General features: G+C 41.6%; 1 protein-coding gene across 1 annotated transcript in view; it reads right to left on the bottom strand.

Moving 5' to 3' along the window:
- The window catches only part of kirrel3l (kirre like nephrin family adhesion molecule 3, like), a 44,583-nt gene that overhangs the window by 2,364 nt on the left and 14,432 nt on the right, over window positions 1-27,787 (bottom strand). Inside the window, exons 2-14 of the mRNA XM_051861560.1 lie at window positions 14,666-14,818; window positions 13,773-13,922; window positions 11,233-11,390; window positions 8,644-8,794; window positions 8,098-8,203; window positions 7,709-7,857; window positions 6,966-7,093; window positions 5,285-5,411; window positions 4,864-4,964; window positions 2,779-2,977; window positions 888-995; window positions 572-681; window positions 107-196 (exon numbers count right to left, since the gene is read on the bottom strand). Of these exons, the coding sequence (XP_051717520.1) occupies window positions 107-196; window positions 572-681; window positions 888-995; window positions 2,779-2,977; window positions 4,864-4,964; window positions 5,285-5,411; window positions 6,966-7,093; window positions 7,709-7,857; window positions 8,098-8,203; window positions 8,644-8,794; window positions 11,233-11,390; window positions 13,773-13,922; window positions 14,666-14,818 (1,730 nt within the window). The remainder of the gene's footprint in view (window positions 1-106; window positions 197-571; window positions 682-887; window positions 996-2,778; window positions 2,978-4,863; window positions 4,965-5,284; window positions 5,412-6,965; window positions 7,094-7,708; window positions 7,858-8,097; window positions 8,204-8,643; window positions 8,795-11,232; window positions 11,391-13,772; window positions 13,923-14,665; window positions 14,819-27,787) is intronic.

The following is a 27,787-nucleotide window of genomic DNA, read 5'->3' as shown; positions in this document are numbered from 1 at the left end:
ACAGCAAGTTAGTGTTATTAAGTACAGTAGTTTCCTCAAACCTTTGAAACAACCTTTTGCTTTTATCAGATTAGCCATCTAAGTCATGCTTTGTGAAATGTAATACCTTGATATCTGATCTCTCATCATCCTCCTCCTCCAGCAGGTCGCTGTGCTCTGTGCGAGATGTTCCTGGAGACTCGCTGCTGTTGGGAGCCTGAGAAGAGTACAGAAATTTGAGTTAGAGACTGTTCAAGGTCTGTGGTATGTTAAATGTCATACACTCATAATTAATAGTATCCCTAGCTCCTGGTCGTTTGGCTGATGCCACTAATTCCTCTTATTTTTCTCTACATATTTATTTTTAGTCCTGATAGATAAAACCAAGTATAGCCTAACATTTTGTTTTCTCATTGCCTATCCCATTTCCCTTGGAAAAATGCCACTATATTATAGAATTAAAATGGGATGAGAACACCATTCTTGTTTTTCCTGCAGCATGGCACTTTTTATGAAAGAAAAATTATGTAAAAGCTATTCCTATCTTTTAGAACATTCTAAGCATTTCTTCATTATTTTGAGAGGGGCTTACCATAGGCTCCTTTACATCCTCCTCATCGTCATTTCCTCTTGCTGCGTTGTGGTCACTGTGCACAATTTGTACGCGGATGTCGCTCTTAGACAGGCGTGTGCCCTTTTTGCCTGGGTGAGGAAATAGCGCAGTGTATAGAGATTAATGAGGTGAACGGTGGGAAGATTTCCAGAGAGGTGAAAAGGTCAACACTGCTCCAGGCAAAGAGGTGGCCCCATAATTAACCTCTGTCTAGTTAGTTTGTTTGATTTCTACTGTATCATGTTTTTGAGGAGAGAATAAAATCTCTCAGATAACATCTGACCTTTGACCTCACCTTTAGCAGTGTGGCGGCAGCAGATGGAAACCAGGGTAATGACACAAACGATGAAGACGCAGCCTCCGCCCACCGATGCTCCAATGATGATTAGCAAGGGGAGGGCCTCTGCAAGGGAAACAGAGAACGTAACTGAGCTGAATTACATCTATTAAGTCTCTACCTCTCCAGTTGCAAGGATTGCAGATGATCTGAATTCAGTGTAGAAGGACATGTTTTGTACCTGAGCTTGTAATGCTGTGAAATACATGTACAGCACTTGCACTTCACTGTATTACAAGGTCAGGCACAAAACAGGTGGATTTAATGATTTTATGTTTCTATTATTTTGGTCACACAGCTTAGTTTGTCCTTCTACACTTTTTGTCCTGCCATAATCATTAAGGGTTATTAACAAAATGTCACAATACATTCTAAAGATCCTAAATAGGATTCACTTTCTTTGTGCAACATATAATATAAACTTTAGGGCTAAAATATGACATGTTCTTGACAGTTATTTGTGAGATGATTTAATTTTCATATTACCAAAAGGTATGTCAGTTCTCCAGGTGATTCAAGAAAAGCTGTCAGCTTGACAAATGCGTTCTACATGGAACTCTCTTTCCAAGCCACGTCCAAATTCATGCGCAACATATAGAAATTCATCTAGTGTGATCCGCAATGGCATTACAGGACCCAGCTATTGTCTCTAATCTCTGGTGGAAGAGGGGTAACCAGACCTGACATGCAGTGAGGCAGCCGACAGTAATCTAATTAGAGATTCCAGGAGATAGCACTGTCTGCCTCTCCAGAGACTTGGCTCTGCTGCCTTGATGCAAATTGCTGGCGAAGACCTTATTTTTGGTGTCTTCCAGTACAAAGGCTCAAGCCGTCTACCACGCTCTTAGTCTTATTTAAGCAAATTTAAGATGGTGCACTGTGCATACAAAATGTAGCGGCCAGTGAAGCGTCACATACCCATGCTGTACATTAGGTCTTGATTTAATTCATTCAGGCTCAAAATCTATATCTTTGTTATGGAACGAATGTATTCATTAAGTGGACCATCTCCTGATTAAAGGATATTGATTCGGTGGTGTATAATTAAGATAAGCACAGGGTTGCAGGGTGTTTTGAGATGCAATCCCTGCATAGAGCTTACTCGAACTGGATTACAGCTTGTCATGACTAATCTTAAATAAAAGGCACAAACTCTAAGGTGAACAAACCCACAACTTACTGTCAGTTTTAAAATCAACCATCCTTCAATGATTAAAGCAGTGGTGCCAAACAGAGCTTGGACCATACCCAAATCTAAAACTCCTGCCACTTTTCTCACTTACTTTCAGTTGTTTGCTTCTCACCCCTCCATTTTAACTCTCTAGAACCAACATTTCCCAGAACATTTCCCCAAACTTTTCCTCACTTATCTGCACTACCAGTGAAAAGTATGGACACACTTGACAGAATTTGTTTCTCACAGTCTTCACAAACTTTTGACACTTAAATGCATAAATGCAGAAGCGTAAATGCATAAAATTAGTTTTTAGACCAATATAAAGTGTGTCTATGTATAAATATCTTAACAAAAAAAAAAAAAAAAAATCAATACTTGATACACTGCTTTTAAAAAGCATCTCAACTCAGAGATGTAATGGCATGGGCTATCTAAACATAAGCTAAACATTTTGATTTATTTAACATCTGTTGGTCACTACATCATTTCGATACTTCATTTTATGTAATTTCATAATTTTTATGTAATTTCATAATCTAATGACTACTACCATTCTAAAAGGTGGAACATAGTAATAGTAAGCAATTAGGTGTGTCCAAACTTTTGACTGGTACTGGTATTGGTTGATGAAAGGATGTTTTACACAGGCTAACTTGGCATGAGGACCCATACCTTGCTCTTCAAGAGTGACCAGTGCCGTCCCTGTACCGAAGCGGTTCCAAGCAGTGCAGTTGTATCGAAGCTGGAAATCTTGGGCCAGAGTCTCTGAGAGGATTAGCGAGGAGAGGACCCCTCGGTCACTGTTTACTGTCTGCACTGAGAAACGACCAGAAGAACCAGATGACAAGATCATGTCCCCAAATGTCCATACCTGAGGAGGAAGAGACAACAAGGTGTAAGGTACAGCGACAGTCTTTTTTTCTCACACTTTAAGTAAGCATGAAATGAAGTAGATTTTTGAAGTAGAAATTTCGTTCTTTGCAAAGACAATTATTTATTTATTTATTTTTTTATGTATCAAAATTGCATTGATACATATTTTTGGCTTTAATATTTGTATTGTGTGGTAATCGTTTATAAAAGCAATAAGGTACTCGAGGCTAGTGCTGTATAAACGATTACCACACAATACAAATATTAAAGCCAAAAATATGTATCAATGCAATTTTCATGAGGTAAAATTTCACTAAAAGCCTTCCTTCCGCCGGAAAAAATTGTCCCTAACTGTGAACAGCAACAGAAGTTACATTATTACGCCATTAGATGGCGGTAAAGACTGTCTTTATATGTGTGTAAGTCAGTAGGGAAGACTTTTACATTGAAGAGACTGAAAAACTGTTAAAAGGACAAAATAATACATCTGACATTGAAACAGATTTTTCATTATGGACATAGGACTGACCTGAAGGAAAATGCTAAATTTGAATGCAGGTAATAAACTCGCTCACTCGATCTCTTTCTCACAATACTCTTCTACATAATACAGTAAGCTTCAATGAACAATATCAATTGAGAACATACAGTTTACGTTGCTAAGAGTGGTTGCTAAGGGTGTTGTGTAGTGATACACAGAACTGTTGGGTGAAGCGGTCATAGCCGTGTTTTATTGTGAATAAAACACAGCTATTGACCAATCAGAATCAAGAACAGGAACTAACCATTTTATAATTCACAATAACACCAAGAGCATGTATCAAGTAAATGGGGTCAATTTTGATTCCAGGTTGACATAAAACCTCATTCTGAGCATGAATGAATTAAGGACATGCATGTAAACAGTTGTCACCCCAATAGTAGACATTCAGTGTCTTAAACTCAGTGTCAGAGATTAGAATTTCCCTTGTGCTCGCTGTCATGTCGAGTTGGTTTACCAACAGTGTTGTGCCTCGGCTTGTGAAAAAGAGCTTTATGAAAAACCGTGCAGGGAAGACAAGCAGCTCCTGTCTAGCAGAAGGTCAGTCTGAAATCTCAAAGCTACTCAGAGAGAGAGAGAGAGAGAGAGAGAGAGAGAGAATAAGCCATTGTTTCTTTACTTCACCTTTCTGGCAAAGAGGTGAAATAGCATGTCAGAGAAGTCCTCCCTCAACTGGCCTGAGGTGAAGGAATAACAGGCAATAACACCCTGAATCCCCACCTGTCACTGTTTCCAGAATCAGATTTTTTTTCTTCCTTTCTGATTCCTTCTTTGCATCATTGCTCTCAGTTACCCTCGCTTCCATCTGTCTGCGTGTATCTCTATGCTTCCCCTTCTTCTCACTGCCTCTCTAACTTAGACCCTAATTATCCACTGAAATGCCTTCCCACGTACTATGGGGTCATGGGAGGTCAGCGGTGCTATGCACTAATTGCTCGTCGTTGGAAAGGAGCCTAGCGGGCCGAAGGTCTTCTTTGCAGACCCTGGCATTAGTGCAGTTCGCCTCTGCACGCTTGAGGGTGGAAGAGGTGAGATACAGGATCAGCCCTCTCATTGAGCGCTCTCTAATAGGGGAACGGGGCTGTGTAGCTGTGCGAGTGTATATTTGTGTGGGTGTCAGATATGGAAAGAGAGGGAAAGGAGCAAGGAAACAGGAGCAAGGAAAGAGAAGACTTGTATGAAATCTTGTTGAGAGAGGGGAAGGGAGCTTGAGCGTGTGATGTGCACACACAGAAAGCACCTGCTCAAGGGAAAGGCTCACAAACAAGCTTGTCAGGAATAAGGCTACACTAAGCATCAGATACCTAGCAAACACACACAGAAATAGGAGAAAGTATACTTACAATCTTGTCAGGAGGAGGGCTGCTGCCCACCAGACACTCCAGCTTGCCCTTGGAATGCTTGACGGCCTGCTGCGTGGCCTCAGCCGTGATGATGGGAGGGCCTGAAGTGTTTGTGTGAGAGAAAGAAACAGAGATGAAGAGAAATTGTACTGACTAAGGGTGCTAATGAAAGCAAAGAAGATACAAAGCTGATGCTTCTTGTGCACTCAAGACTAACTGCGTGAGTCATGCACATAAATATGAAGCTCATAAATTAAGGAAGCAATTCACTGATTAGTAGTAAAAATTACAGCGTTTTTTTTCCCCAAACCCTAGTAAGCTACCCAAAAATCCAACTCATGGTCTTGGAACAAAGCTTATTGTGGATGAAACCTGGATAGAACAAGAAAGAAAAAACAAATTAAAAAAAATGGTTGGTTACCATTGACAGTTAGAGTTACATCTCTCTCGGCCACACCAATTCGAGGCACGATGGCTTTGCAGGTGTACGTTCCAGAATCTTCTTGGGTGACTGCCTTCAGCTGCAGGGTGTTACTATTGCTGAGCACCTGTTAAATAAAATGAACAAGAATAGCCTGTTCAGATCTGTTGCTATACCAAGACGTTTCTCATCAAGTGACCACCGATATAAACATCAGGTAAGAGCTTGCCATAAACCACACTTCAATAATTTATACCAACAGATTACCACACACCAAATATAACTATACACTTTCTTTCAAATGTTTGTATGACAGTGCCTGTCTATATGTATTTGTAATATTGATGTTTTTCATGTCCTGTTAAAGTCTTATCTTTCTAGCAAGTTGTGTAATGAAAATCATTACAGCATGTCAATATTTCCCCAGGATGAAGATGGGAAGATTCTGTAGACACACAGCGTGATTTTTGTTCCAGACAGATAAAGCCATGGCCCTCAGAGATGGCCATTACCATTAGCACCAGTCATCCATTTTGTAGCTTGTGGCTCACACAAGAGAAAGACCAATGCCACCAATACCAAGGGGAAAGCATTGACTCCGCCTGTAATTTCGTCTGCAGCAATCTTAATTACTGTCTAAAGCGCTCCAGCCTGGGTCCTCTGAGTCAACCCACTGCTCTAATTAAACCTACGACAATGGCAGTGCAAAAATTTCCGGAGAGTGAGCAGATACTTGTGCTCCTTCGCCTCTGGTACACACGCCGTGGTCACTTGTTTGAAGTCATTGATCATTAGAGCACCCTCTTCCCCTTCCCCTCCTTCCCCTCTCGACGCCGCCAAACTGTGATTAATCCGTTTAGCACTCGCCTCGATTTTTCATTCGCCGGCACTCATCGAATTAGCCAATTAATCCATATCTTGTGGCGATGAAGTAAACGCTCTACTTGTGGATCAGATCGGCCCATACTCAGGAAGGGCAGGGTGGAGGGATGTAGTCATGGCAAAATTAACTGATTGCCTCATCAGAACCTTCTGGCTTTTCAGCCTTAGCCTCCCACTCTTTCTCTCTCTCCTTTTCCTTCCTCTCTCGCTTTTTGTTTGCTTTCTCAGGCTCTTTATGAAATCTGATTAAGCAGCAACAGAGAAACACTTACAGCAGAATAGGCTGATGCATTTCACACATCTACTGAAGCTAAACTTTCATTTTAGGCTAGCAATCACTTTATCCATTTGCCAATTCTTGTAAATGCACCGTAAACAGAAATGCCATCCATTAACCATCCAGCTCTGAGCCGAAAATCATTTTATCTTTCCTGTACAGAAAGGGGTTAAATTTGGGTTTTGGAGGTGGGGGAAATCCGGTGGTGATTCTGGTGCCATAAACAAGGTATGGCATGAACATGTACTTGTTAATGTAATGAACCTTTGTTGAGTGAATAAACTTGCTAAATGGAGATGGAATATGTGTACTGGATCAAACAAAAAATGGGCTGGAGAGAGACAATGGATTGTCAAACAAAACAAAAGGCGCCCTGAATCATTGTGACCCAATCCTGCCATACCCTAATAGAAATCATATTATATCTAAAACTTGTACAGTGATTCAAACAGGATTGCTGTGGCAGTTGTTGAACAGATGGTATGCCATATTTAGAAAGAAGAAGAGAAGAGGTCACCATACCACACTGGATCCTTGTTTGGTCCAGGCCAGAGTGAGGGGAGGGTTGCCTGTCCACGAGCAAGTGAAAGCAGCATCCATCCCTATGTCCACTGTCTGAGGTTTTGGTTCTGTCAGCAACCTGGGACCAACTGCAAATGAAAGATGTGGATTCACATTGTGTTCTAGTACATTTCGTTACAGTGTGTTTTTGCATGCACAAAACAAGAATGAAGCCCATTACACTGTTCTCATCTCCAGCCTTATTAAGGGAAATATGCTAGAATGCAAGTAGGAAATGAAGGTCATTCCAAGGAGAGATTGTGGGAGGTACGTATATTTCTATATTTTTGAAGGAAAAGATGTGACTGTGTATTGTTTACCTCTTACTTGTATATGAAAATGTATCATGCAGTGCCACGTTTACAATATTTAGGGGGCTGATTGTACCTAACACTGCTGTTAGGCTGTACTGAATGAAAATATATCTTATTTAACAGACACTTCACATCTAAAACACCCAAATGGAGACCAAAATACATGGCCACAACAACAACAAAAAAAGGTGAGTCATTTATTAAGCACTTTCTATACAATGCTACTTATAGTACAACAAACATCACAAAAAGGTATCCTTTGATTTTAAAGACATTTTTCATTTGCTTTCTGTAATTTAAGAAAAAAAAAGATGGAAATAGAGATTTATATGTCATTATACAGGCGGGCTGACCAATAGAGCTTTGTTTGTTTGGCAGACAAGTACTTACATTGTACATCCACCAAGGTGCTGACATTAGTACTTCCTACTGAGTTGGACACCTCGCAGGACACTGGGTCTGTGAAGTAAGAGTGATCTACGGTCACCTCCAGACTGTCACCATTGGCCTCCGAGATAGGAATCCCACCTTTGGACCATCTGTTTGAAACATGAAGATAAAAAATGTATTCATTTATTAGATTCACCAGGAATCTTCTTAGTGATGTTGCTACCTTTACAATGAAAACTATTGTTAACACCAAACATTGAAGCAACTGTGCACAAAGCATTTGATCTGTAATTCATATCCAATTTGGGGTTTACCCTCAAACCTAAATCTGATGGAGTGGATAATCTGGGATTATGCACTGAGTCTGTTGTGATATTAAATGTGCTTACCTGTAACCTGTGATCTCAGGGTTGGCAGAGGCAGAGCAGATGAACAACACTTTTGCTCCCTCCATCACCGTCTGAGGCTGAACAGACAGAGTCACAGACGGAGGATCTGGAAGGAAACATGCAGGATTAGATTCACTGCAGCAATAGAGGCTTTACAAATCCTTCCCAATGACTTTACTGCCAAGCTCCAGGTGTGTAAATCTAAGTCACAATCCTTTTTTAAAATCCATTCCCCTGTCCAATTACACTTTTTTTTACCATAAAAACCCTGCTTATATATAGCACAGTTCCTTGCAAACATTTTCAAACCAAGTCTCCCATTTATTAAATCACTAATCTTATACTGAAATATTGCTCTCTTTTTTACATTATAAAACATTCTGAATAATTTAAAACACTAAGCAGCCTTTGTCATTTTCAAGTATTCAGTATACAGATACACCACATGTACACACAAGTAAGCACCACATGTTCTGCATCACAGACAAGACTGATTAAAAAAAAAATAATAATAATAAATTAAATAAATAAATAAATAATACTCACGCTGAACATTGATGGTAACCGAAGTTTGGCGACCTGCAGGGGCGGCTGGGTTTAGGACCCTGCAGGTGTAGGTACGTCCAGAATCACTGTCCTCAGGCACCATGGGTAGCATGCTAACTGCTGTTTCTCTCTTTCCATCCTCCATCAAAGTCTGAAAAGACAGTAATACAGTGTGAAAACAGTTAAACTGAGACAGTATCAGTGTTGGTGGAACAAATTGAATCTAGCTCTCTGAAAACAGAATGCTTCAATGAAATGTTCTAAAAATAATGACATAGGCAGCTCTTAAAGATCCACTGAAGTGCCTTGGAACGCGCAGCATTGTTCAATGTGTTGATGTAATTTCAAATGAAACAGTAAGACAGGGTAAGACATCGAACAGCTCCTCCCCTTTTTTAAAATAGCCAATAGCATTTTGTTTATATCACAGCTTGGCCAGAGCCATTGAGCTCGGTAAACCTCAGTTTCCTTCTAATCTAACTGTTTCTAATCCTGATCTCCTCCATATCTCTTTAAAATACAGCATTCTGTGCAGAATTCAAATGAGTCCGTTACGTTTTGTGGTCTGCGCCGACTCGCGGATATGATTCGTTCTGTGCTCTCCTGTCTCTGGACCGAGCAGACTGTGCACGCTGCGGTTCGCGTGACACTAATGTGAAACCAGGCTTCATTCGCCTCAATGGAAAGCATATTTACACTGTCTTAATTGTTTTCTACCCCCTATATAGTGTGCCATTCACCATGTAGAAAATAGTAAACGTGTAAACAAGTGACCGATTTCAGCCGCCGCTTCAGCGTCTATTTATAATGTAGGGGGCGGGATGCTTTAGATTCTAGAGAGCATTTGATTGGACAGAAGATCTAATGAGAAGCTGAAGTCTGTGGTGATGTCATGAAAATCCATGATCCATTTTAGCGGAAGTGAGAGACTTTAAGTTTTGAATGCTTATATCTCCTAAATGCAAATTTCGCCATTGTTTTGGAACACACCAGCTTATTCCATAACCTTAAAGCTAACATATTCATACTAAAAGCTAAAAAACTTAAATTTTGATTTCAGGGTGTCTTTAACGAAACTATCTGTAATTTCTATTAAGTGCGACGCCCTTTGAATTCAAATAAGAGGCATTTGACAGACAGCATGGCTACTGAAATGTTATTTCGCCCTAATGGTCGGTGTACTTCTGATAAAAAAACAAAACACAGCTGTTCCTCTCATCTTGTTATCACTGTTAAAATCACACAGACATGATAATCCTAATCTAATTGTCCTATATTTCCTGATGCAAGTCCTAATTTAATAAGGAATTCCCATGATGCCCGTAATCCCATTTGAGCTCAAGTCTGTGCCAGCACTGTAGGTTGAGCATGGCAGAGAATTAAAGCCGCCATCAGTTTAGCGAGGCAGGTGTGTGCCTGTGTGTTACAACGCTGCCGGGACCATTCTGCCGTTAGCTCGTTTTCCCAAAGATCTGTCTATCAGCTCTTCCTGCTACACATCATCTTCGAAATCTATTTATTGTGTGTGAGAAATCAATACGCCTAAGTGGGGAGAGGTGTACAGTCTAGGTGAATTGCTACCCGCTGAAACTACAAGACGGCCTTAATGGAGGATGAGGTAGAGGTTTAGATTTGGGACGTTTGGAGGGGGGAAACACACAGTGCTATTCTGGGGCAGGAGCATTATGGGAAGACGAATCAATGGCAGGTCACACGCTTAACCTCCGACTCGCTGAATGCATTTTTACGCTAGATCGAGTCACGATGCCGCCTGTCATCAGCCTTCCACTCACTGTCCTTTTATTATTGCTCATCTGCTCTCTCCCACTGACTTGCACCCACTCTATCTACCTTTTTCACATTCCTTCACTTTGTTCTTTGTCTTCATGTGGCTTTCCATCTCATTTTTTTTTTCTCCAGCTTAAATCAAATTGGCTTTGAGTTTTCTACCTCACTCTTAAACAAGCTTCTCCCGTGTTCATTTTTCCCTCATCTACTTTCTGAGTTTCATCTGTCTTTCTTTCTCTCTTCCTTTCCTCCTCTTCCCTTGATTCACTGCTGGCTCTTGCCCCCTTAAACGTGTCGTTTAGTGTCGTTTAGCGTGGTCAGAGAGCATGACAAATGTGACACTTTCGCAGTTGCACCCAGTTCATGCTCCATCGCACTTCCCATTGTGTTTCGGCATTGTTGTGGCTGATTTCCCCTCTCCTCTCCCACCCTCTCCCTTTCTCTCTTTCTCTTTTCCTCTCTCACTCCCTCTCTCCCTCCTTTGCTCTTTCTCTCTCAGCGGAAACTGTATCAAACGCTTATGCCTGTCTGAGCTTTGACATGCTCCAGTTATGCTCGAGTATTAGAGCAACAGCGAGAGCGAGAGAAAATAGAGGCACAAAAGGAGGCAGCTTGCGGTGGGGTGATGAGGATGAGACATACAGAGATTGAATTCAGGAGAGTTTTCGCAACTTTGGGTGTGCACTGTGAGATAGAGTTAATGTGAAGGACAGGTAAGGGGAAAGACAGAGATCCTAAGTTGTAATCAGCCATAGTGACTGTCATGCCTGTCAGTAAAGACTGATGTGTCCACAGCCTCACCTTTGAGTAGATGGCATCGTGCATTATCTCTCCATCTCGGTACCAGGTAATCTCTGCGGCAGGTTTGGCTCCAGATGCCCGGCACGTCAGGTTATGAGGGGTGTGAGCTTTTAGTCGGACAACTGGCCCTCCTTCCACTACAGGATCTGAAGGTGGCACTGGAAAAAAAAAAAAAAGAAAATTTTTTTTTTTTTTTTTTGGGAGAAAAAAAACATGAAGGGCACATTATACTTGCTTTCACCTGCAATTTAAAGGCATCACATGTGGAAACCCATACAATTTCCACCCAGTTAGCCGGAAATGTACATGTGCCAAATCACTATGGGAACCCACAAGTAGCTCATTGAAGAAACTGTGATACATCTGGCAACAACCAATGTGAGACTTCCCAAGTGAAAAAAAATACACTTCCATAATATACTTAAAGTGCTCTATTTTTGCACACTAATTTGTACTTATACAAAAAAATCTTCTTTAGTACTTCTTAAGATAATCTTAAGAACATCTAAGTGTACTCAACTGTGCTATTAATCATCTCAACAATATCTCTGTATTATAAAAAAAATAATAATAATAATAAATTAGATACTACTTGTCGTACACTTGAACCCAAAGTGTACTACAAGTTACAATTAGTGCGCATAAATATAGCACTTTAAGTACATTATGGAAGTGTACTTTTTCACATGGGTTGGATTTGTGAGGATAAATCTTAAAATTGATCCCTTCTTCATATTTGCGTCCTATTGATGATATGTTGTTTATTTTACACAGTATAATGGCATATACTATATAGAAATTCTGTATACACTAGGGCTGGAATGTTTTTGAAATTAATATTTTGTTGGCAGCCAACATGGTTAATCAACATCACAATGTTAAATTCACTTTTGAGTGTCCTAAAGACCAATTCAGTTCAATTCAGCTATTTCAAAGATTGTTCAAAATGTCCTATATTTTTAAACGTGTATAAATCCATACCCTAACCTCTTCCTGACTGCAGTGCAGAAGCATTTAATTTTGCTGGTTTGACCTATACAAAACAGGCTGGTAAATGGACAGAGAGATTGAGAGAGGTTGGCTCTCTGAAAAAAGGTTAAGACAGTACTCATGCCCTTTTAACATGGCTGAGATTTGCCATTATGAGTCTATTTACAGGCACTCCGCCGCAGGCCCGTTTCATCTGAATTACTGATTTGTTCATTTGTTTGCATGCCTGTGCGCAAGTCTTGGGCAAATAGTGTCTGCCACCTTTGATGAAGGTGTCCATCTCACAGTACGCAAAAAAACGCGCAAAAAAAAATTTCTTTCTGTGGTACACACTCTTCCATCTGTCCTGCTCCTTTTCTCCGAACCAATTTCTGTTTTTGTATCAGAATTGTCAGAGGTCTTTCGTTGGTCTTGCCCAGGCGCTAATGGAATCCGTGTGTGAGGTGATTCTAATTTCCATGCGGATTCCCTCGACTGCACTCCTGCCGTTGACTTTTTTGACTCTGTTGGATTGCTTTGGTCTCATCCGGCTGCATTGATTTCCCCACATGCCCCTACATGCACGTACACACATGAATGCTCACATACACGTACACACACACCCATCTTTCCCTTCATGTAGGAGCTGGCATATTCGCTACGCTCTAGTCTGGGAACAGTGCGCCAAACATCGACAGTGTGCACAAAGGCTATTGTTGTAGCCCTACTTTTCTTTGGTGAGTCTGTGTGGGTGTGCCAACTTTGTTCAATTAGAGACAGAATTCTTGTTATTTTGCAGTAACAAACTTTATCATCCTCATAGCACTAACTCTTTAACGTCCCATATTTTTAGCCCTTGATATTGTGGGAGAAATCTGTTTTTCAGCTTAGCTGTGTCCAATTTGGGCCACCAGGTGTCAGCAATGCAGCACTGAGCTGAAATCCCTAGTGAACCCCCCCCCCCCCCCCCAGTCTCCCCCCTCTACCCCCTGTCGCTAAATGCCGGAGAATATGTAGATCAATCATATTGCGTTAATGTAAAAGCAGCCCTGTGGTTGATGAATTCTGTGAGTCACTGTAGAATGTGCTAACTGTGCAGACTTTGACTTTTAACCATTCACGCAAGTCATTTGTGACTGCTGCAATCACATTTCCTTGGCCCTTCACTGTGTTAAGTGTCAGTAGGCTACAGAGAGAGAGAGAGAGGCAGAAAGAAACTGTGAGGAGGGGGTGGGATATTTTCCTCAGTGTTTATGTCGACTCGGTATGATAAAAAAAAAAAAAAAGTCTGTTGTGGCATGATTTAAAATTGTGAATAAATAATGAAGGCATGACTTACGATGCATGGGGGTGGGATCTCTGAAGTGTTTATGCGGAGAAGAGAAATTTGCAGTGTTACAAATTTGAGGCAGTATTTTAAATACTGTTAATGAAATTGGGGACTATGAGAAATGCTCTATTCCCCCCTCTTTTAATCAGTTGCAGAAGAGTTATATCAGTGGTTTCTTCTCGTTCTCAATCACACTCACTCATATCTCTCTCACACACACACACACACACACAGTTCTTACCCAGCACCGTCAGTCTGGCTCTGTGTGATCGCAGACCAGCCTGTGTGGCTTGACACTCGTAGACCGCATCATCGCCTAGCTCAGCTGAATCGATCACCAAGCTGTGCTCACCTGATAGTGGGTCTCCCATCAGAGAGTAACGTACCCAACCTGGTCCACACAAACAACACTGTTAGAGATATACACACACATATTGCCATCACAGATAGGGCTAGTTTTGAGATCCAATTCTATGTGCATTAGCATCTTTGTGTCAGCGGCAACACGTGAGATGCCTCGCTCATGCCTCCAGCCAACAGAGATAGCCTTAACTGTCCAGGTTGCTAATTTCAAAGCTGCTGGGGAAATAATTTTAAATGTCAGTGCGTGACATGAACGGTGATTGATTCTCCACCTCAGCTTGAGCAGACGGCTGAGATGATTAGACAAATTAAACGCTAGTTTGCATTAGCCGCAGTGTTTGTTTGCCTTCCCGTTTCTTCACTCAATAGTGCCTAGGAAGTAAGGCTGTGACATTACTCAAACACACATTCACTCAGAGGAGGGATGCTGCCCTTTACCTGCCAATCTATGATTGGTTTTTATCTCCCAGTTGTTAATTGGAAAGAAATTGATGAAGATAAGAGAAGACTAAGCCTTGGTAAATGGACATCAGTAAGCATTGTGTACCTCCTGGGGGAACAGCATCATTTCTGCCTTGCCACTTGCTCTAAATTTGGTTGACATATAGAAAACTGGGTTTCTAGCTAATTACAAACCAGCGCACCATTTAGAAACACCTTGAAAATTAATTACGTTGACTCAGTTTTCAAACCTGACTCAATGATGAAAAGCACTGTTAAATGGAATGACTCTTTGCCTCACTCTTCATTCAGCTTTTGTACAACTCTTACCGGGTAGGTCTCGTTCACCACCTAACGCCAGGCCATCTTTGGTCCACTGCACCATGCCCCGATATCCCACAATCACACAGGGCAAGGTTACTGATTGGCCAGCAACCACTACTTGGTCCTGGGGCTGCTGGGAGAAGTAGGCTGCTTGAGACACTGCAGGAGGAACAAAAAAACATAATTAATACTTCGGTTGTTGTATGATACTGTAAAATATGTATAATAAGAACGCCATATTCCATCTTCTTTGACTAGTTCTTGAAAGCAACATCCTAAATGTGAGTGCTGCCATCTAGTATATATGTGGTCCGTATGTGCACAGTCCTTCTGGACCTTGCTGTTAATGAAATTTATATCCCACATTGTATCCCAAACTGAAGCATCCTTAAGACTTCATAAGAGTATACAAATGATGCAATGATTGGGCTTCAATCTACCTCGTTCTGTTTGCAACAAATTGGTTAAAAAAGTCATGTCCATAGCATTTATTCTCTTCCAATCTTACTGAGTTTTTCTTTAAATGCAGAAGTGGCACTTTTCTTTGCATTAGTCTGCCTACAAGCCTGGCTCTCTTAAATAAACCAATAGCTAGTTGGATTACCATGGTAAACTACAGCAAGGCTCTCCTTCCTAATGCTGAAGCCTATCTGTCATTTTGCTCCAACCAGTCCAGCTTTCAGGTCAGTGATTTTGTACAGGGAGAGAGATGGGAAAGCACAGAACACATTAGTGCGATAGTATATTAGCGCTGAATCAGCAAGAGCCATTCCAGCTCACATTCACCATCTCTCTGCAGCTGGTAATACTCTTCCAGTTACACAATGAAACACAATTTTCCTTGCAGTACCCATGCACTGGGCTCTAGGAACATATTACCCTTTTACACTGATCTAAAACCTTTTTGCCTACCCAACACACTCTTTTAAGTAAAGTTTCACGACTGGTCACACACTGTGCTAGGTTTTTATCAAGGCCAGTGAGTGGCATTTCGCTAACTGATTGACGCACAAAAGGCTAATATTGCATCATCTTCCGGCTGGAAGAAAAAAAGCACAGTCCATAACACATTTTACAACAGTTTGGTTTTCTGTACTTGGCAAGGGGTGTAGGCGTCAGCTGGTCATGACTTATTTAACTCTTTCCTATGCCCATATGGCAACCTGCATAGAATGACATGGAAAGCAATGTCCCGTTGAGCCAGAGAATCTGTTACTACTTTCCAGGGTGGGGGAAGTGCATTTTTTTTTTTTTTTAGTAAAATTGTTGGTTAAACAATCAAAGGAGCTTTCAGCGTCCCATGAGAGCCATTCATCATGTGTTGAGAAAGGCACCTGCCGCCTCACTGCCTTCCCTCTATTTTGGCTTTACTTTACTTTCTTTCTCCTTTATAAATACTTTTTGCTTCCTGCCTGATTGGCATAGAAGCTCTCAGTTCTACTGGAAATAAACAAAAAAATTCAATAAATGTGCGCAGACTAAACAACAAACAGCCTTCTCTCTCTCTCGTTTCTCCATTGCAAGAGTTTCATGATTGGATCTGGTGCATCATGAGCCCTCTTGAAAGTAGAAAGATGGCAACCAGCCAGAAGTAACTAATCCATTCACATGAGATTTCGGAGAAAGCAAGGGAAGAAAGAGCACAATTTGATGGAGGTTTTAGAAGGGGAGGGCTGTTACTGGTCCTTCAAAAAGAAAAGGACCGTCCCTCATTTTTTCTGCCTTTCCTCCTCTTTCTTTGCCCTTTTATTTCTGTGTGGTTAAATAGGAGAATAGGGTGCCAGTACTAGATAAAGAGGGATCTATTCAGCTGGTGCTAAACCCCTCTGAAACTTCTCTCTTTGGGCCAGGGGTGTTTAAACAGACAGGGTAGGGGGCCCCACCCTAGGGGGGCCAGCAAGACGGTGAAAGGAGGGCAACATACGGTGGCCAGAAACACACTATTGTCCTCTTGTCCCTTGGTTTTAATAGGCCTCTTCATTTCCAATCAATCCTGCTAAATGCAAGTTTAATAGCTTTTCAATAGCGGCTTTTCCCCCCCTGAGGGAGCCCAGGATTTTCTTTCTCCTCCATCCTCTCTCACTCTCTGTTGTTCTCACTCTCTCTCTCACTTCATCATTCTCACTGCATTTCTTTGAGCTGAAAAGGGGCTTCCGAGCTTGGCTGACAGAGTTTGGTCGAGACTCAATTATCCACTCCATCAAGGGGTGCAGCAAAGACCATCCACCCCCCTAACCTCCTACACAACCCCACACCAGTGTTCTCTCTCAGAAACATAAGACTTCTTTCCCTCCAAGGCAAAGGCCAGTGCAGATTGCAGGTCTTTTCAAACTTGCTTTTTCCCTCACTTGTGCTGACAGTCCTCTTTTCTTCTCTTGAGGATGGACACATCCAGAGAGGGAAAGAAATGCCGTTAAAATGGAAGCTATACCTCTGCTTCCTTGTCTTTTTCTTGCACAGCACCAACGTTCTACTGGACAAATTAAATAGTAGGTAAAAACACAATGGACAAATCAAAATGTAAATAAGAATAACAAGGGAAAAACACACATCATGCCTGATTCTGCTTACTACCCTAAGATCACCCTGCATCCCACAAGTGCCCCATTCCCATGGGAACTGTTACTGAGAGGAGAATACCAAATGCTCAGAACTAGTGGTGTCTCTTCCAAAAAGCTACCTAGTTTCTTCCCTACATCACGATTCAAATGCTTGTTTGGTATTATCCATTTTTCTTCCTGTGATTTTGTGATTATTGTTTTCATGCTATTATTTTCAAGGACGAGAGATCAAAAGAGCTAAATATGACTATTTTGTCAAAAACAAAAACTCTTCTTGACATTATTATTAGCGTTCATATAGAATCGTTCTTTTTTTGTACACTCCTGCCATCCCTGGAGCTCCACTTTTATGAGATATTGAGTCTTTTTACAGATACTGTAATTGTGTTGTGCTTCTGGGATTCTCCTTTTTGCATCAGGTACTGGATGAACATCGATTGCAATTAAAGAATCTTGCCCCAGCATCTAAATGTTTACGAGCGGTGATAATTCATCAGGATGAGCCAATGTTTAAGGGCTTTTGTACATTCAATAGTTCCTCTTTAGACCCCTCACTGAGTTGTGCCTCTGTGTGTGTCTTTAATCACTCTCTCTCACACACAAGACATTCACAGCTTGCATTCATGCCCATTTACAAGTTATGCACCCGTATCAGTGCACGCAATAAGCCTTATGAGCAAAACCAAAACCATCTTTACTACCCTTGCAATGCATGTAGACATTCACATGCACAAACCCACATATACAACGAAACGAGTTCACACCACGGGAGTGATTCAGCGCTCTCCAAATCTTGCTCCAAGAGAAGCTCAACGAAATATCACGTCTGGTTAATGAGTCATTTCAAATTGGAATAATTCCTCCTTGCTGAATTAGCCAATTCTTTAACGGCATGTTAGCGGCTTAATTACATGAGTTCATTCCTGACAGGCAATGAAAGAAGGAAAAGACGAATAAAACGAAGGAAGTATTGAGATGAAGAGGTAGGAGAGAACTGAACATTTTTATAGGTGGACTCCTCTGAGGTTTTCTAAGCTGGACCTGCTTAAAATGCCCTCATGGAAAGAACAAAAACTGATTTAACATTAACAAAAGTACATTAACAGTAAGGAAAATGAATATAAAATATATAACAGGATAATAAATATGGTACTCACATGAGCAGGTCAGACAAAAGGCTTGGTATTAACATGGCTGTCTGGCTCGTGCAATGTCATTACAAGGTACCATAACAAATAAAGAGGTGCGTGGGATAAGACAGAGAAAGCCGTCTTTAAAACCTACGTTGTGATTTGCTCCACAGTGTGTGGCATCTGCGTGTGCCTGTATGTTTACGCGTTCCCCCTTCCCTTAGTAACAAGGTCACAACACACTTGGCCTGATACACTTTAATCCGGATTTTTTCAAAATGGAATATCATTTCACGGCACTGGATGGAAGCAGAGAGGAGTGTGTGTTCATGTGGTGGCGTAAATAGGGCAGGCGTGCTGTGGGGATTGCGGCTCACATTTAGTTGCTACTTTGACACAGTGACTTTGTCTTTTTTTGTCACATGTTAAGTGCAGCTGCAGCTGGGTCTGACTTGAGCATGACATATTAAAGAGCTTTGCTTTTTTCTCTCACTCTCCCCTAGTTTCTCCAGGCTGTATTTAGAGCCCAGGATGTGTCTGAGGAGAGAGCTATGCACTCTGCCTCACTGGGACGAACGGACGAACAGATGTTAGCAATGATCCCTCTCTGGTCTACCCTCACTAGGGACAGCGGGGAGTCTTGATGGTATTAGTGAAAAGTCTATGTTTGTGTGTGTGTGGCACTTGGTTTCGCCCCTGGCACAGTTGCAGATAAATCAGAATATTTATCCCATGTCAAGCCATATTTAGCCCTCCCTCAACCTCTTCACTGTTTGTTCTGACAACTCTGATTATAAACAGTGAAGATGTTGCAGAAGGGTAATACAGCTCACATGGATTCATGATCATGCTAAAATGTATGGAGATAGATAGATAAATAGATTCAACACATTTTGCAGTTTTACGCAATCGTTTCAATAAATGCAGGTGAGACACATGATCTCACATGACGTGAGATAATGTTACATCTCAATCCAATTAATTCCACATTTTCAGGTCCTGTAAATAATATAAAAGCCAAAAAAATAAATAAATAAATTCACCAAACTGTTTAGTTCACCCTTTTTGTAGCCTGCTCTTCTATTAAGTACAAACACCACCTTGAGCATTGTGCTCAAGACTTGTCTAGAGGAGAAGATTGGAATACAAAAGAAGGGTAAAGGGGTGAATGAGTGCAGAGGAAAAAGAGAAAACTAGTGTGAAAAAGTAACTTGCTGGAAATAAACAGGGCTGGCTAAAAGTGATCCATTGTGCCTGCTTCAGATAAGGCCACTAAACCCAAGCTGGAAAGAGCTGAGCTCCATTCTGTGCCATGGAATTATCCTTTTGTTTGGTATGGGTAGACTCTATTGTTTCGCTCTCATTGCGGAGGGTGAGGGTGTATGTGTGTGTGTGTGTGTGTGTGTGTGTGTGTGTGAAATAGTTTAAGCACATGTGAAGATGTGTTATACCAAAGTCCCTGTAACATTCTCTAGGCTGCATTTTGAAAAGTCTCCCTTGTAAACATAGCCGTCTCCTCTACCTAATGTCCAAACAAACTGAGCCAAGGGCCACTGGTATTTGTTTCTGCAGTTTCAGAACCTGCCACATTTTATTCCTTTCTCTTCTCCTTCGTTCTCGCCTTCCCATTTGCCTGGTCTCATCATCTGCACCTTATCTCCTGCCTCGCATTCCAGTCGCATCTTTCTCCCCCTTTCCTTTCTCACTTTCAGTGTTGTTTTGTGTCTAAATTGCAGCCTAACAGCTTTTTAAGAGCTGTTTGCAGGGGTTTAATCCTCCTAGCCTCTTATTCAGTCTGCAGTCTATTGTAAGCATCCTGGCACAGTACGAGACCCTTTTCAGGACGACCATACAGCTCATCCATCCATCACACCTTCTTCCTCTGTCCTTCCCTCTCTTCTTCTAGCCCCTCCAATCCCTTTAGCAAACCCCCACTTTCTCTTTTCCCTCCATCCCTCTCTCTTTTCTCCTGTCAGCCAGGCCTGATCCCCGGCATCAATGCTGAGCAGGGCCCTTTTCACAGTTACATAAGGTGTGACAAATTGTTGATTTGCCTTCTCCATGCCTGTTTCTGCTCCTCTCTCCGCATTCCAGACACCCTGTCCCTCGCTCGCTCCCTCCCTATCCCTGTCCTTTCTCTATTTATCGGCATGAAAATTGCAGGGGTTCAAGTCAGCCTGTCGACAGAGAGAGTGAAACGGGGATGATGGGGGGTCCGCAGCGGCAAGAGAAATAGGACATAAGAGCTTCCAGCAGGGGTGGAGAAGGGAAGAACAGGCTTCTGACAGATAGAGGGCTCAAACAAGCCTATGCTTTTGAGAGGGAATGAAGGAAATCTATAATCAAGCTTCTCACCCTGCAGTTATTTTTCACTCTGTCTTATTCTCTTGTTAGTGGTGCTTGCTAAGGCATTTGAACAAACCACTAACCTGAAGTATTAAACTTACTATGGACATGAATGATTTATTTACATTTCATTTTGTGATAGCTCAAATTATGTGGCGCTTGTGAGGAGTGTTGTGCTATTACTTTTCTAAGTGATAAAAAAAATAAATAAATAAATTTGAAGGAGAGACCTAAGCCATATCTAGACATCTGGGTCAAAATAAGTAGTCACCTAGAAACCATCTGGAGCACCCTAGAATACCCTAGCAACCGCCAAGAACACCTTAGCAACTACATAACATCCGAGCATTATGGCAGCAAGATAAATATCTTCAAAAAAGATTTAATCTTGGCCTGACAACAGCGGTAACATTAACCACACCATCAGATTGTGTCAACCCTGCCAGGTCACATAAGAAGGCCGATGGCTAAATTTTGAAATGAGAATGATACTGAAATGTGTGTGTGTGTGTGTGTGTGTGTGTGACGCTCAGGACCTCTGCGTGCAGCAGAGGCTGCGTCTGTCACGCACTCCTCATGCTGTGCAGCATCTCTGGTGAGCGTCAGAACTTTTCCAAGTGTCATTATTCCCAGCGTTCCCATTCTCACTCTCCCACTTCAGAGTCTAAGAACTCCTCTACTCGCAGACGGAAAGCTCTCCGCTAGGAACACAAAGAGGCTGGGAAGAAAAGAAAAAAAAAAAAAACTAGAGAGGGAAGGAAGAGGGGGAGGATGAGATTGTCTCTACACATCAGCCAACTGTCTTGACAAGATGTTGATTGAGCCAGTCTTGTCATTTCATTCCTGCAGGTCTCCTGGTATTTTCTGGAGATGGTTATTGCTGCTGCTTTCTCTCTCTCTACACTTTATCTACTTTTCATGCTGCCTTTGTCTAATTCTCTCTCTCCTATACAGCATGCACCAATCTCTCTTTATCTCTCTCTTACTTGCTCTCTGTTGCTTGGTGTACAGTATGATCTAAGATCTAGTATGCTTTTAAATCATTAGCGTTGTGTGCTCTTTGCATAAATGTGAAGGTTGCAGTATGCACCAACACCCACACAATAATGGAAACATCTACAATTGGTACGCCTCTGATGGGCCTCATTCACTGTGAGGAAAACTAAAATACAATAAAGACAAATTAATAAATAAATAAACAACGCTTTTATATGCACTCTCATTTCATTCCTCTGGCTGCGAAGTCAGGGTAAACAACACTGAGAAAAAGCAACATTGTAAATATGGCAAGATGATTAAAAATCCATAAAGTCAGTGAAAAGATCACGTTTAAACGTGCCCCCCTTATTTGCCTTTGTTGATCTCTCTCTGCCCTGCACTCATTTTCAAAAGGCAAATGAAATGAAAACAAAGAAATCTAGCACTTATACTGAGCTATTGGGATGCTAGTCGCAATGCCCTGGGGTGTCAATTAATTTAGTCTGGGGATTTGTGGCCTACACTTCCTAATTGAGCCCAGTGGAGACCCCTGTGGCTCTCTGTGATAGAAGGAAGTGCGTTCCATAATTAATACGGTTTTTTTTTCCCTCATACTGTCTTTATTATTATTATTTTTTAATGAGGAAGTGATGTTGTAAATGTATGCATCTCATTAGAGCAAAGAGGGCCATGCACTTTATTGGTCTAAATGTGGAGAGGAAAGGGAAAATAGCTGTAACCTCAGTTGTTAGTGGCATGCATGGGAGTATGTGTGTTGGAAAATAAAGAGAGATGGGTTCAATGAATACCTTGTTAGGGTTGTTCAATGTGTGTGCTTTTTTTTTTTTTTTTTTTTTTTTTTTACTGCTTGGAGGTTAATGTGACACTGGCAATTCTATTGAAGCTTTCTCTAATTTGATGTTTTTTTCCTCTCTCCTCGAAAGAGAGACCGGCCATGGTTGAGTGTTGTTTTTGAAGACCTCCAGTTTGTTTGATGTACAAGAGATTTAATTTCTGTTCCATTAGAATTTCCCTTTTCCAGTTTTCCCCATCCCACCTGTTATGCTTTGTTTCTTTCAACACCTATGTGGCAGTGACTTCACGTAACAGTATATAATTAAACAAACAGCTCCTTCATCTCTCTAGGAAGGGTGGCATCAGCTGAAACAATGCTGATGCCAATGCTGATGCAAAACCTATTCGCCAGTGAAAAGGCTGACCCATGCTCACGGACGGCCTTCAAAGCCACCGTGATTAATCGATGTCTGTGGTTTTCACAGTCACCACAGTTTGCATTTCCTTCCTCTATCAAGTTAAGGTGGTAGGGGGTTGGGTAGTTTAATTAAAGACCGAACTGTCCTGTTCATCAGATTAGCCTGGACTCAAAAGTGTTCTTTTAACATGACTGATGACTAAAACCCTCCAGAACACAAAATAATGGCTTGGCGAAGGAGGATAGAAAAAAGATTGAAAAAATCTTACCTGCCGACCTCAATACATCCTGGCTTGCTTAGCGCAAAAGAAGGGAGGGAGGAAGGGAAGAAAGAAAAGTAATTTCCTGAAACTCCATTTCTTTGGTGGTGATTAGCAAAGAAGCGTAATTAGGCTGAAATGTGAAGTCAGGATTTTTTTTTCTTTTTTTTTTTTTCTTTACGGATTGAACCACTTCCTCTGGAAAAATCTGGCCCTGATTAATGAATGAATGATTAATGAGTGAACTAATAAATCAATTAATTATTAAGCAAGCACAAGAGAAAAGGGAGGATAAGGAGTTGGAACAGATTGTGAAGGGAGCATTGTTATGGAAGCCACACACACATCGTCTGAAAAACCTTTAGCTGAGCATAACTGTGGATTCCAGACAAGTGTTAGTTTTAGCCAAAAGGTGACATTCTTAACGTTAGTCTTAGCCAAAAATGTGACACACTCACATTCTTTTTTAACTGATTGGTGACATCGTGTTAAAACAAGACAACAAGTTGTAACTCTGAAGCACAGAGGTGGCAAATCTTCCTTCCCCACTTCATCCCTCCTTCCAACTTCCTACACCCTCCCCACTTAACTAGGACACTCTATCAATCTTTGATAATACTTGGCGTGGGCTGTGGCTGCGAGACCAGCGACGGGAGAGTTGAGGCAGCACAGCATGGTGTGATGTATGAAATGTGGGCCGTGCCAATAACAATGATATACTGTAGCGTTTTCCAGTCAAGTTTGACCTTTTTTCCTCCGCCGATATTAATCGCTGCAGCGCCAGAATACATGCCTGATCTATTTCTCCCCCAGGAACCCTGTGCACTTTACAGTGCCGCTCTGGCCTCTCCATGTCTTTGCTAAGCTTTCTTTATCTCACTTCCTTCTTTCTTTCGCTAAGACTACCCCCTGTTGGAGCGCACCTCACCAGGATGCGCCACCTAACTGTTATTTTATGATTGGATAGGTTTGTTGTGGCCTTTTAAAAAATGTGACGTGCCCCTGTAAACCTTCAACTCCCCAGTGCACAAGACCCAGCTTAAACATAAGAGAACTTGCTTTGTGATAGCCAGAGATATAGATCTCAATGCTTTGGCTGTGGCATTATTAGCTGAGCATCTGAGCAAAAGGAGTAGACACTGAGCTTTTGAAGAGAGTCTCCTGGGGGCTTTGGAACCGGGCAACCTACAGAAGAAATCAGGAAAAAAGAGAAGGAGCCTCAAGGCTGTTTGGCAGGATTGTTCCTAGTTAATGTGATGGAAAATGCCAAGTCCCTCTCATGCTCTCTCTTTCTCCTTCTTTCCCTGTCCTCCTCCTTTTCACTATCTTCTTGTTGACTGGTGCTATGCTGCCAGTGTGGAATTGCAGATTTCCCCGGTCTCAATTGAGTGAAAAGGGCTTTGTCCTTCCATTTGGGGAGGATCATTGACCAGAGTTTGGGACATATGGTCCCTGTGTGCTGGTCCCTGCCTAGCGTTGCTGAAGAATGCAGTGGGAGGGACAGCTGACCTCCCCGCTCTTCTTTAACACCTAGTGTGCCTAACTCAGCTAGTGGCGTGATGAACTTAAACACTTCATTGTGTGTTTTTCTTTCGTTAGGTATTTTTTCCCTCCTGTCATCAACTTAAGAGTTAACTAACCATGGGAGGAGTGCTGATAGCAGTGGGCGGGAAGAAATGCACAGAAGGACAGATGTGGATGTTTTCACAAATTCTCCTGCTAATAACCCTTCCATGTGTGTTGCACCAAAACTCTGTTCTTCCTAGCCTTAAGCTACGTTTACCCCTGACATAAAGATCCATATTGGGCGATCCAATCACAAGTGGTCAGATAAGACGCATTGCTGTTTACAACTGGGAATAACTTGCATCTAAAATGCAAAGAAAAAAGAGATAATCAATTATAATTTTTCAAAGCCAAATTAAAACTTAAATTGTTTTTGGATCCCATTTACACCTCTATTTAGCACTGTCCTATTTCAAACAAATCGCCTAAAGTGGATGTTAATGCCAGGTAAACTGGGCCTTACATTTTCTCTCCCTTCGTCATTCACTCTTTATCTATTCTAAAACAACTCGCACCATTTCTTATTTTGCATACGCACTCCTTATTCTTTTATGTTTTAACTCATACAAACACACACACACACTGTTTGGCTGGACAGTTAAGCAGACAGCAGTAATAGATGGACGCTGTCTGGTCGTGGCAGTATCTCTGATGCCCAGGCCCGTATTGGAATGTCTCAGCGTGTTTTCCTGTGATAAGGCTTTTAATTAAGTGTCTAACAAGGACGTCTGGGGGTGTCCATCGAAGGGACATGGCCACCTGTGTACACGACCATTATCCAGGGAGACAGAGGGAGAGAAAGAGAAGAAAGTGTGTGTGAGAGAGAACGAAAGATAGGCAAAAGCAGAGAAAGGCAAAAAGAGATGCCACACACATACATACAGACTTTCCACTCTGTAGGAATCTAATTCCCTCTACGGTCATGACCAGGACACCAACAGATCCAAATCATGATTTAAGCACCAGATGCCATGACCGCTTTACAGATTATATAAACAAAGCTTTATTAGCAGGTAAGGCTCAGTTTCCGGGGTACTTCAGAGGCTGGTAAACAAGTGAGGTATGTGCTCTTAATTCATTACTCCTGACACAGTGCTGATGCCGGAGCCCAATCTGAAACCATTCTGCTAGTCTCCACCATACATAAAACGTGTATGTATTAATTGATTTTATCCATTATAAAGTTAATTCAAAATTTCAGACATGTACTTTTCTAGATAAAATTATACTTATGGCAGTCAGTTTTGGTGTGACCCTGAGCCCCTTCACTTCTGGTTGAAATATTCAAATTTTTAATTCTGTTTGCTACCTAAATTCAAATTGAATTGAATTGGAATTGAAATTCAAAAGCTATTCTCAATTAATTTCTGAAACTAGTGTAAATGTAAGCCATTTCTAAGATAGTTTTCCAGATTCCCCAGGCACTGGCTCCAGCATCAGCACCATTTCAGTGGAAAAAGGGTACATAAGGTGTCGCTATCGATCATTACAACATCTAGATAATCTGGAGATTGCTTGCCTGCAGCTCGGCAGTGTTCCAATGAGGTCTTTACAGGATATGGGTTTGGATCTTAGGAAGCTCAAATCAATCTCTATAGATTCTGATTTAAAAAAAAAAAGAACAATATCGTTTAGCTTTTCCGTCCCAGCAGCTCTTGGAAAGTGAATGAAAGAGAAAGAAAGGGTGTCACCCCAACAGAAATGAAGGTAAAGAGAAATAGAGGGGGGATTTGATCTGCAAGTGTGAATGAATGCATACTCCGCATAACCTATTATTATTATACAGACATAAAATTGTATTTTCATGAAATATCTTTCTCTGTCTTCCCTGATGAATAACTTCCCTCTATTTTTTTTTGTTGGCTAGCCAATCTGTTCCACCTCTGCTTGTCCACTCTCATCCCTCCATCCAGAGAAACCACTCAATCTTCCTTCTTGAGGGAGGCTTCCTTTAAATCTTAATTAAAACCAACTCCAAAAGCCCATCTCCTCCCAGGGGCAAGCTTGAAATCAGCTTAGAACAATCAAGCTTACGGATTAGGTTCCAGGGAAAATGAGGAAAAGAAAAGAAAAGAGAGTGACACAACACAACACAAAGAATAGGAAGATGAGGGAAAAGAGTCCCCCCACCCCCATCCCCCTTGCTCAGGGTGGCGACTAGAGTTCGGTCTTGACCTCTCGACCCCACTTTCTTGCAAGATTAAGCTGCTAGCGATGCTCCTAGAGAAGGTAAACATAGGTTGGGAACAATGGCCACCAGGCGAGAACCTTATTGGATTTTAATTAAGTGCCAGGAGAAAGTGTTAAAAAGGACTATGGGACGCAGAGGGGCTCCAGTGTTCACAAACCCGTACAGCATGTTTCTCATGCTTCACATTTTTCAGGCACTTTTTCTTTTTTGTGTGACCCTTGCTCCACCTATCCACCCTTTCTTTTTCAGACAAAAAAAAATAGAAGCTCCTGTTTGCCTGCTCATTCACATTGTGAGAACAACAAACAGGTCTTCACTCCCTGCTCCTTAGAGAACTATTCGTCACCCGCCTCGTTTCACCACAATCCCAGGTTATCGCTCTTGGGCTCCCTCTCTCTCTTAACAAGGTGAAACGAGACTCGGTCCCCTGAGGAGGCAGCGCCAGTGATAAGGTTAAAATGGGCCGAAAAAATGGAGGCGATTATTTGATATTGGACAGATTGAATTATCTAGATTGAGAGTGCAAGAGAGGAGGGGATGCTAGTTTGGCTCCGAGAGCCAAAAAAGAAAGATAGTGTGAGGGAGAGAGGGAAAGAAAGGAAGAGGGTTGGACAGAATAATTTTTCTCCAGCATTGCCATTTGTGCCAATGAGGACCAGCCTGATATTAATGACCACTCAACTCTCGGCCAATGGAGGAGTTTTTACCTCTTAAGGGGCAGCTTGTGAACGGTGCAGAGTAGGCTGTTAATTTGACAGAGAGCAAGTCAGCCAATGCTAGATTTGTGAAGACTGAGAGAACTCTATACGAAGACTGAGAAATCCCTATACTTTCATTGGACCTTTTGGCATTCTATCAATCAGATCTATAAGGTTCTACAGCT

This window comes from Ctenopharyngodon idella, chromosome 15 (assembly GCF_019924925.1).
Source record: "Ctenopharyngodon idella isolate HZGC_01 chromosome 15, HZGC01, whole genome shotgun sequence".
In the NCBI taxonomy this organism is placed as follows: domain Eukaryota; kingdom Metazoa; phylum Chordata; class Actinopteri; order Cypriniformes; family Xenocyprididae; genus Ctenopharyngodon; species Ctenopharyngodon idella.
Note: the sequence above shows the minus strand (reverse complement) of the source record. Positions and strands in the feature narration are given on the sequence as shown.